Below are 10222 nucleotides of genomic sequence, written 5' to 3' on the forward strand. Positions count from 1 at the left end.
CACTATTAAAACGCGGCCCCCTGCGCACCTATCCAGCAGAAGACAAGTAAAACTATTAAAACTTTTAAAACGCGGCCCCCTGCGCACTTATCCAGCAGAAGACAAGTAAAACTTAGTAAAACTATTAAACCGCGGCCCCTTGCGCACATATCCAGCAGTAGACAAGTAAAACTTAGTAAAACTATTAAACCGCGGCCCCCTGCGCACCTATCCAGCAGAAGACAAGTAAAACTTAGTAAAACTATTAAACCGCGGCCCCTTGCGCACATATCCAGCAGTAGACAAGTAAAACTTAGTAAAACTATTAAACCGCGGCCCCCTGCGCACCTATCCAGCAGAAGACAAGTAAAACTTAGTAAAACTATTAAACCGCGGCCCCCTGCGCACCTATCCAGCATAAGACAAGTAAAACTTAGTAAAACTATTAAACCGCGGCCCCCTGCGCACCTATCCAGCAGAAGACAAGTAAAACTTAGTAAAACTATTAAACCATGTCATTTTCTATTATCGTACTGAAACTTCGCTATTCTTTATCTAAGAAACTAACGTCACATGGAATTAGGGGTACAAACTAGGGTTAATACACTGTTACACAGTGTAAAACAAAGAGATTAATTAAGCTGTGATTAAGATGTGATGCACACTAATATACAGCATGAAGACAGTTACAAACTTAACAAATCTTAATGATGAGAGCAAACTAGGGCGTAATTATACAATAGTTAAGAATCAAATAGAAATATAGCGGGGCAATTAATCAACAACTTAACAATGAAACAGTAGATCAAAAAGTAAATTATGTACCGTATCAAGTAGGTTTAACAGAAATGCAAAGTAATCTATTAGAAACAAGCTTTTTGAAAAACCCTTGGAGTCAATAACGCAGTTTTATATTTTACAAGACAAGTAAAACTATGGTAAAACTATTAAAATGCGGCCCCCTGCGCACCTATCCAGCAGCAGATAGTAAAACAATGATTTTTCAGATACCTAGGTGCCCTTATTTTCATAATTAATGAAAAATTTGATTTTTAACAAAGTAGGGACCGGTAAAATTTTGAAATTTTCTGATATAAAGATGCACGCATGAGACCCAAGAAAACGTGTTTTGGAAGTTTGACTTGCTATTACTTAGAAACTAATAAGGATAATTTAAATCGGTAACAACCATAGAAAACTACATATACATATTGATCCTGAAAACTTAAAAAATGTAGATAAAAAATGTGTTAGAATAAACCATTTTACAGTTGCTAGCCGCCATTTTGTTAGGGTACTTTTGTCCCGTATTGTTGGGTCATTTTTTTCTATTTTTTAAAAACTGTCCGTGATGTGTGTTGTATCATATTTCATCTGTCCATGGATGGATTTTGACAACTTCAGCAACATTCAAACTGCGTGAATCTCTAGTTTTCAGTTATGTAAAAATAATTTCTCAAATTTACAACAATGCGACATGAGAGCGATATAAAAATCGGTGGTCAGTTTTTGCCGTGCGCATAGAAATCAAGGGTACTGAACTTTGAAGTTCGTTATTTTCAGAAATAATTTTCTAAAAAATCCTAGCATTTCAAGAACTGTGCGCATAAATGCCCCCTTTCAGGTGAACTTTGAAATTTTAAGATATCTTGCCTAGTTTTTTTTCTATGGCACTTTAACTGCAGCGCGTGTATTGTCATTCCGAGATTCGGCGCTGTTTTCTTTGCGTGTATTTCAGTATATGGGTGTTATTTTTTCACTTTTACTACACTTGTCTCTACGGAAAATGGTTTTAATTGTTGGTACGAGTATCAGGTTTTAATATTACGTCATTTATGCAATATAATAGATCGAAGACATTAGAGATGTTGGAGTTAAAGGGATTTTTTTACCAGTTTTAGCAGCGAGACTGAACGGCATTTTGATCACGTATTCGAAGTTGCGCGCGGGAAGAGAATATATGGGCCTATATTGAGATGGAAGAAGAAAAGAAATATAACACACAAAATCGAGTATGATGACCATTTAAATCAGTAGTCTATCAATAAATTTACATAAAAATCTACTGAAATTAGATGGATGGAGAAGTGGTCAAAAAGCTGGACAAATGGGTTGGGGCAAATATTCAGCTACTTTCTATGAATACTTTCTATTAAGTACACACAAGATTGATTAGATTGGGAAGAAAATATAGGAAAACGTTTTCTTGCTTTGGTGGTGACATATCAAGTATCAAGTCCTAATGTCAGACACCGGTGATAAAAAGTAAAAAGTGACATCTACCATCACAAAAACGCAAGAAGTGTGTGGATTGCATTTACAACAAAAGAGTGATATTTTGGGTTTTCTTGGGTGCATGTACGTAAGCCTCTGCCTGCTGTAAAAGCGGCTACCAATACAGCCATTACGAACTAGCGCCGGAGAACGGAATACAGTATTAATGCCGTAATATTAAAACCTGATACTCGTACCAACAATTAAAACCATTTTCCGTAGAGACAAGTGTAGTAAAAATGAAAAAATAACGCCCATATACTGAAATACACGCAAAGAAAACAGCGCCGAATCTCGGAATGACAATACACGTGCTGCAGTTAAAGTGCCATAGGAAAAAAACTAGGCAAGATATCTTAAAATTTCAAAGTTCACCTGAAAGGGGGCATTTATGCGCACAGTTCTTGAAATGCTTGGATTTTTTAGAAAATTATTTCTGAAAATAACGAACTTCAAAGTTCAGTACCCTTGATTTCTATGCGCACGAAAAAACTGACCACCGATTTTTATATTGCTCTCATGTCGCATTGTTGTAAATTTGAGAAATGATTTTTACATAACTGATACTAGAGATTCACGCGGTTTGAATGTTGCTGAAGTTGTCAAAATCCATCCATGGACAGATGAAATATGATACAACACGCATCACGGATAGTTTTTAAAAAAGAGAAAAAAATGACCCAACAATACGGGACATAAGTACCCTAACAAAATGGCGGCTAGCAACTGTAAAATGGTTTATTACGAACTTTTGAATAAGATGAGCAATAATCTACGTTGAATTATCGAGAATACGGTATCGATGTTTATACAGAGATATGAACGAAATAAAAAAAAGTAAACCAGTGAAAAATATGGAGAAAAAATTCAACAATGCGGACCAAGCGAGTAGACAGTTTCAACTATAGTAAAACCATTAAAGCGCGGCCCCCTGCGCACTTATCCAGCATAAGATAGTATTCAAACTATAGTAAAACAATTAAAACGCGGCCCCCTGCGCACATATCCAACAAGGTTTTTGGAGAAACTGTATACTAAATATTTTATGCTAAATCTTTCTTTTTTCTTATACTTCCTGATCAGATCGATTGAGGATTTCACGGATTGCTTGATAACAATTGTGTGTAAATATTCACAAAAGGCATACAGTTGATTGAAATAAAACAGCTTACCTGATTTCTCTCTGAGTTTTCCATTTCAAAATCCATTTTCCATCTCGAATCAAATATTCCACAAAAAAATCGTGAGCGTGCACGCACGTGAGTGGGAAGTGTGGTGGGTTAGAAGAAATTCACGTTTAAATAACAGGGTGCAGACGGTGGGTGGAGATTGTCCAACGTCTGTCAATGGCCAGACACACTTCGCTGATCTCAGTGACATCGCGAGTCTGTAGTTAGTGTGTCGGGAATAAACATAGTAAATTAGATAGTGGTGAGGTAGAAATTAGCAATCCGAAATTTTAACACCAACATATAGACAGCCATCTTTGGACTAGACTTTTATCTTTTATCTAATGTCAGTAAAATGAAAATTCTACTATGTAAACGTGTCACAATTAGTGTTTGCGGATTTATTATGAGCTGCAATGAAACTTCGCAACTCCTAATTTAATCCACTAAGGACTTAGTTTAAAACTTAAACGTGTCACATGATTGTTGTGTAATATGTATATAGAAATGTATAGGCAAAGGCAAAACAAACGCGGCCCCCTGCGCGCCTCTCCAGCAGCAGCAGCAGCAGCAGCAGCAGCAGCAGATAGATAAAAATTCACGAGGCCCCCTGCGCGCCTCTCCAGCAGCAGCAGCAGCAGCAGCAGCAGCAGCAGCAGCAGCAGCAGCAGCAGCAGCAGCAGCAGATAGATAAAAATTCACGCGGCCCCCTGCGCGCCTCTCCAGCAGCAGCAGCAGCAGCAGCAGCAGATAGATAAAAATTCACGCGGCCCCCTGCGCGCCTCTCCAGCAGCAGCAGCAGATAGATAAAAATTCGTAGATTCGGCGGAGTATTTTGATAAATAATATATACTCTGTATACTGTTCTTAGTGTACCATTTTATGCGCATCTCGATGGTAAAATCATAAACTGGTTGATGGTGGTTATGCATTTGATTAATTGGTAGAAGTAGGAGTAGTTTCATATCGCATACTACTATGTATATGTATTGCCGTTTCGTAAATAATATCGTGTGGTTTTCACTTTATTAAAGCGGCCCCCTGCGCGCGGCCTCCTGCGCACGGCCCCGTGCGCACTCTGCAGTTTGATATGACTCACTCATTCAACAAAATTAATTTACTTCCGCGTTTGAAATTTGTTGATAAAGGGCTGCTCCAACTAAAGTACATACGCAACACGTCCGGCCAAAAGAAGGTTAGCTCCAAAAAACATGGGAGGTGCGATACTCGATGTGCAACGTCGCGATACGGCCCGCGCCGGCCGGGACCGCACCATCAAATCCGCCCGTTACTTTTCTAATTACTTCACCGCGGAAAACTTATCTCTTTAGTCAACATCAGAAAAAGCATATATTTAGACCACGCATATTCTTTATTTTCAAATCAAACACCGCCAACCCCGCATCAAAATTCAGCTCAAAACACTTAAACGATCTGTGGCGCCCTTTTCCCACATCATTCAAGCAAACAAAATTTAAATCGTAAACTCAGATATCTCACATCCGCCTACAATGATTTCCATCAATGTAATAACCCTAATTGTTATAATTGCTCACTCTCCTGAACCCTAGCTTACTCAAAACTCTCCTGAAATTATCAAAAATCATCAAGCTCTCATTTCCTTTCCCTTTGCTTCTTCATTTTCCCTTTTGTTTTTTTCCCTGGGTGCTAGCGACAGCGGCCTAAAGGCTTTGCTTGGCCCACACTTAAAGATTCTGTTCTCTCTTACTCTTTTTATAATTGTGCTTTTTTAAAAATTGTAAATTGTATTGTTTGTTTTTCTCTCAACCTGTGTACATAGCCTGTCATGCTTTGTGTGAAATAAATTTGAACTTGAACTTGAAACGCGGGAACGGCGATCGGGTCGTCGGATCCAGCCCCGGCAATTACATTTCTCGTATCAGAATAAATATTTCAAAGGTGATTCAGCGTTAAGTCTTCCTCATTACATATACTGCATCTCCAACGCAAATCTTCCCAGGATGTGAAATCAATTGAAGTAAACTCCCAAATACTGCATATTTTTCCACTGGGTCCAAACGATATCTGAAACAGTCAGAAATCATCTTAGCGGTTAATTCAATCTCTACAATAATCAACCAATGCATGGACTTACTCTAGTAAAGTTTTCAGTGGTTGGTTGCTGCGATTTTTTAACCCGGTCTCTGGATCTACGTTAATCATAATACACCTACAATTCAAGAAATTACTCAAATGTGATGTGACCACTCGTCCTCTTAAAGCCATTTTTGGATCACTTAACCCTCTGCACGCCGCTTGACGCCCCCACCGTTAGCCCTCCCTAGTGTGAGGCACTGGATTAGTCCTCTAATCGATTCTGTAACGAAGGTACCTTAAACAGGAATCTATCCGTTGAAAATGGACCTTGCCAATGATGACCTCGTCCCAGTTGTCCTTGAATTAAAGGAAAATGCTTCAAATGGGGGTGGAATAAAGCAACACCACGTACGTGATGACCCGAGGTACATGTGGCAAAAGGTGGAATGAACAATGGCATATTTTACATGATTTAAGAGACGCTCACCTCGTCATATGCTGAAGCCCCTGAAACAACGATATTCGGTCGAAAATTTCTTACCGCTACTGGTTCGGCAAGTCTCTCATTAAGATCGGCTAGTGATGCCGTATTGAAAAGAGAGCATGGCGCATCCGTGAAGCTACGCTAAAAACGGAAAGTTATTTCTACATGTTATGGAAAAGCGTTGAAATAAAAGGAACTTATGAAAAACAAACAAACTTGATTATGGCATTCAGGTGTATTTCCTCTGTATAATAATCGTAGCCCATCTTTCTTTAGATATTTCGAGAACCATGAACCAGCTTGGTCACCGCAATCAGTACCTTTGAATAGTTCGCCATAAATCCTATAAAAAATTCCGAATAAGTTAATGCATCGGTATTGTTAAGATTACTCTCTCTCGTACTCGATATGCTTAAAACGTAAAACTACCTACATGCAGTCAATTAGTGTTCTAGGTGAAGAATTGACTTCAAGAGGTAAGACTAATGTAGGCATCTCTGGAGCGTCTAGATGCATACATTGCCCGTGCAAACTCGGAACTATCAGACCCATGAGAGGCACTGTCCTCATATCAATATGACGATACTTATTGTTGCTTCGTACCACCAAAAACAGCCTAAAAATTGCAGCGTCGTTTAATTTAAAAAAAATATTTGGAAAGAAGACGTTGAAGTATATGCAAAGTAAAACTTATATGTTTTCAAATGTCCCCAAAACAGCATGAACTTTTTAATAATTTGGTGAAAAATCATGGATTTTACCATGTTTTCGGCACGAAACAAATCTTTTGTCATTTCAATTGGTACCATAATGAATAGATTTGAAAAAAATATATTGTGATAAGATATTGATGATTATTAAGTAGGATGCAGCGCACCTGTCCCTGATATTGCTAGATTCTAGTCCAAGATCGGTTACAATTGCACTTGTGACTGAAACTCCCCTGCAAGATTTAACCGGGTACACAAATAGCGCCAACACCTCCCCGACCTTCTCCAGCCGTTTCCAGGCAAGTTGTCGAATCCAGTTCAATACACCAACTTTGACAGCCGAAGCGACCAACAGAGAAACGAAAACACAACCAGTACCTTCCTTAACAACCTCCATCCTCGCGATTGAAACAAATACGTATTTGCAAATACGTGTATGTACCAACCTGAAAATTAGAATTTCTGAACCATTCCATTATAATCATAATACCGATGAAATCTGTGACATTCCGAGCAAACAGCTGTCCATAAAACGGATTCAAACGCGGTAATTTTTAAATGAAAATATTTTATTAATTTTCCTTTTGTCATGATCTTTCACATTCTTTATTTGAAAATGTCTGAAAAACTTTGTAGTGATGGTTTAATCCTTTTTGGCAGTGAATCTTGTATCTAGAACCCAACGCACCGTGAGCAACAGAACTGTGGTAGAACACTCGGTTTATACGAGAATGTGTCAGCGCCATTGAACACCTGTTCAATTAAAGAGGATTAGGGAACGTCAAATACACTGACACAGTGAAATAAAATCTACCAAATTATGGAAAGGATAATTTCATCCAAGCAATATCGTCATACAGTTTTCAAAATGCATATGGAATTATTGAGGATTTAGACTAAATGATAGCCCTCATTTCAATCATTATCAATAACAACAATGAATAAAACTTAAATTTATGATCTAAATCTTCAGATCTTAACAATCACAAATTTTGACACAACAGAATACAACAGAGCCCAAAAACTTCAAATTTCGAGTACTATGGCTATAAAGAACTTACATAGCGCATGGTTCCCTAGTTATATAGAGATCATAGCTAGTACAGAGATAAGGTAAACTATCATCTTTACTTGAGACATCATAATCAGCACTCAAAGGAGGTCTGTAATGAAGTGGTTTATCTGAAAGCACAAGATAACACATAAAATGCCAATATTTCTGAACACACACAACAAAAACATTCTTTATTTCAGGTATGTATTTACCTATTGTAATATCATTATAAGCCCCTCCACCTTGAGAACGAGCCACAAGATCAATAGCTACCATTGTGCAGTGGTGTAAAATGTTCTCATGTCGTAAGTCAGTAGCAACTGCTATCACTTCATCACACGATGGATCAACCACCACGGCTCCAATTCCCTGAACCAGTGAAAATGATAAAATGTTTTGACAAGTTTTGAAGGTTTATAACCTTTGAAGGTTTTTTCAAAGATCAAAAATCAATGTCCATGGGTTGGATATATCAGGATTGATAATACTAAGTTCAAACAGTCAAAAGAAATTCCAGCAATCAAAAAACATACCAATTGTTTACCTTCAGCATGTTGAGAAACATCGATAGCAAGTTGCATATGATTCCCAATTCGTTTCAGCTCCAATTCAGTAAATGATTCACATCGAATGATTTTTTCTAGCCTACGTATAAAATCAATCCGCACAACAAATCACCACTTTCAATAATTCATAGAAATCTGCAGGACTAAAATTAGCGAATGCTTAATTTCTCAAGGAGACATTTTCGCTTTTCAAATGTTCTCATACTCACACCTTGTCTTCATGAAAACTAGTCGGCCAATATTTTGAACAGTTTTCAAATTGTGTCCTAGTTATAGGCGGCTTCATTGGGACGTGGACAATTTTCAATAAACCCAGTTCAGCAATTATGTCCTTAGCTTTAATCAAGTCATGAATATTCTTAATTTCTCTTGACATCAGTTCAGTTAAACATAACAATACATATATTTCTGCAAGACGAAATAAAAATACATACAAAAATATAATTTTATTTCATCATCAACAAATGATGTAACGTCATATAATCGTTTCGAGCCTTACCTCCATTTTTACCTTTCTTCACACGTTTCAGATGACCAATTTTCCCCAATGGAAATTCACAACTTAAATACCTACAATTCAGAAAGCAGCATATATGACACATGGAATATAGGAGAAGGAACAATCATTCTGTTAACACTTACTTGACAAGTTTTGATAGTGATTTTGCATCATTTACAGTACACGTGTAAGCCTTGGCTGAAACATAAATTAAGCAAATTCAAGGGTAATTAAATTTAACGATCTTATAGTACATTAATGGTTGAACCAGATACCCAAAATTTTACGAAGACTATGCTGATACCTAATTCCACATCTTCCGAAATCTCATCAGCTAGAATGGGCTTAGGTGGCAGCATTAAGGTTACATTATTCTCTGTCGAGGAGGGCAAGTCACTATCATCATCGGTACTTCCAATTACTACAGTATGATTACTAGTAGCTGTCAGTGCTGGCATATCGCCCTTCAATTTTTTCAAAGGCGGCCCTGCCATGGCATTTCTGAAAAGAAAAGTGATATAAGCCAGATGGGTAATTCGACCAACAAACAGTAAATAGCGCTTCCAACAGATATAAAACGGAGGGACTTAATTATGAATAAATTGAACGCAGCTTTAAATATGTTATCTTGTCTCTTTTAAATTGTATGTGTAACTCTTGTAAATTCTATTCGGCTATTCTGTGAAATCTTTTGACGTCTTTTTCTCTTCCTTTATTGTTTTTAATACTACTTGTAAGTTTTATTGCTAGTTGTTGAATTGAATTAATTGTGGTCCCGGTCGCATCACCTTTTTCTTTTACACATTATTGAGTTAAAGGAGGTTTAATTTCAGTTCCCAGGTTAACGCAAGCATTAAACCGGTAAAAGTGCAGATCCGCACCTCTCGTGATTGACGCAATCTACTGAATGACAGTATCCAGGCTAAATCTTTCTAGTGAAGATATATTAAAATTAACCAACGGCAAAGTATGAATTGCTGATGACATTTTCAATCTGAAACGATATTTAATGTAATTGATTGAACCGTTTACGCGGAGAGGTGCAGATCTGCACTTTTACCATTAAACCATTTCTAAAAATATATCAATTACCGTAGCTCTCGATAACGATCCACTGAAACGGGGAATTGATACAAACACGGATAAAAATGAATAAAATTTGGTTGATTTGAACTAGTGTTGGGTCGTACTATTTAGAGACAGATACGGTACAAAGGCAATATTTTTTGGAAAATTGGTTTTCCAAAAAATACTATGCTGGAGATATTCCATAGGATTGAAATTGTCGTTTCTATCCGAACGCTATTCTTAGTTCTGACAATTCGATAGTAGAGAATGGGGGGCATAGAATTTTGTCGATCAACGTTTCAGCAATAAAGTTGATGTGCTCGCTCCAGTTCAGGTGCCCGCGACGTAACTCCTCCATGTT

The 10222-nt window shown here is 37.5% G+C and overlaps 2 protein-coding genes across 5 annotated transcripts; both read right to left on the bottom strand.

The window, feature by feature from the left end:
* Window positions 1-4818: 4818 nt before the first annotated feature.
* Window positions 4819-7110, bottom strand: LOC141905835 (mitochondrial amidoxime reducing component 2-like). Its single transcript, XM_074794897.1, has 7 exons — window positions 6842-7110; window positions 6398-6580; window positions 6181-6307; window positions 5968-6105; window positions 5776-5837; window positions 5539-5613; window positions 4819-5468 (listed from the first exon to the last, which is right to left on the bottom strand). Exons 1-7 carry the CDS (start codon window positions 7069-7071, stop codon window positions 5354-5356), a joined length of 930 nt encoding a protein of 309 aa, XP_074650998.1. The 5' UTR covers window positions 7072-7110; the 3' UTR covers window positions 4819-5353.
* Window positions 7111-7260: 150 nt separating this feature from the next.
* On the bottom strand, window positions 7261-9966 carry LOC141912294 (putative inactive tRNA-specific adenosine deaminase-like protein 3). 4 transcript variants are annotated; one of them, XM_074803554.1, is made up of 9 exons: window positions 9886-9966; window positions 9098-9294; window positions 8937-8991; window positions 8794-8864; window positions 8504-8702; window positions 8262-8373; window positions 7941-8097; window positions 7736-7856; window positions 7261-7427 (listed from the first exon to the last, which is right to left on the bottom strand). In XM_074803554.1, the coding sequence occupies exons 2-9, from the start codon at window positions 9285-9287 to the stop codon at window positions 7262-7264; spliced, it is 1071 nt and encodes a 356-aa protein (XP_074659655.1). In that variant the 5' UTR covers window positions 9288-9294; window positions 9886-9966; the 3' UTR covers window position 7261. The 4 variants fall into 4 exon arrangements, with proteins under 4 accessions (XP_074659655.1, XP_074659657.1, XP_074659643.1 ...); XM_074803556.1 differs by having other exon boundaries at window positions 7736-8097; window positions 8504-8630; window positions 8806-8864; XM_074803542.1 differs by having other exon boundaries at window positions 7736-8097.
* Between the last annotated feature and the right edge of the window lie 256 nt (window positions 9967-10222).

The sequence above is a fragment of the Tubulanus polymorphus genome, chromosome 1, assembly GCF_964204645.1.
Source record: "Tubulanus polymorphus chromosome 1, tnTubPoly1.2, whole genome shotgun sequence".
Taxonomy (NCBI): Eukaryota; Metazoa; Nemertea; class Palaeonemertea; order Tubulaniformes; family Tubulanidae; genus Tubulanus; species Tubulanus polymorphus.

Bases quoted from the DNA above. Each gene is read 5' to 3' on its own strand.
- LOC141905835 (XM_074794897.1), bottom strand. From the start codon at position 7,071: ATGGAGGTTGTTAAGGAAGGTACTGGTTGTGTTTTCGTTTCTCTGTTG. The intron at 6,581-6,841 runs GTGCGCTGCATC...TGCAATTTTTAG, and splicing joins TCTAGCAATATCAGGGACAG to GCTGTTTTTGGTGGTACGAA. The intron at 6,308-6,397 runs GTAGGTAGTTTT...AATTTTTTATAG, and splicing joins AGAACACTAATTGACTGCAT to GATTTATGGCGAACTATTCA.
- LOC141912294 (XM_074803542.1), bottom strand. From the start codon at position 9,287: ATGGCAGGGCCGCCTTTGAAAAAATTGAAGGGCGATATGCCAGCACTG. The intron at 8,865-8,936 runs GTAAGTGTTAAC...TCTGAATTGTAG, and splicing joins TCACTATCAAAACTTGTCAA to GTATTTAAGTTGTGAATTTC. The intron at 8,374-8,503 runs GTGAGTATGAGA...TTTTATACGTAG, and splicing joins AGTTTTCATGAAGACAAGGT to GCTAGAAAAAATCATTCGAT.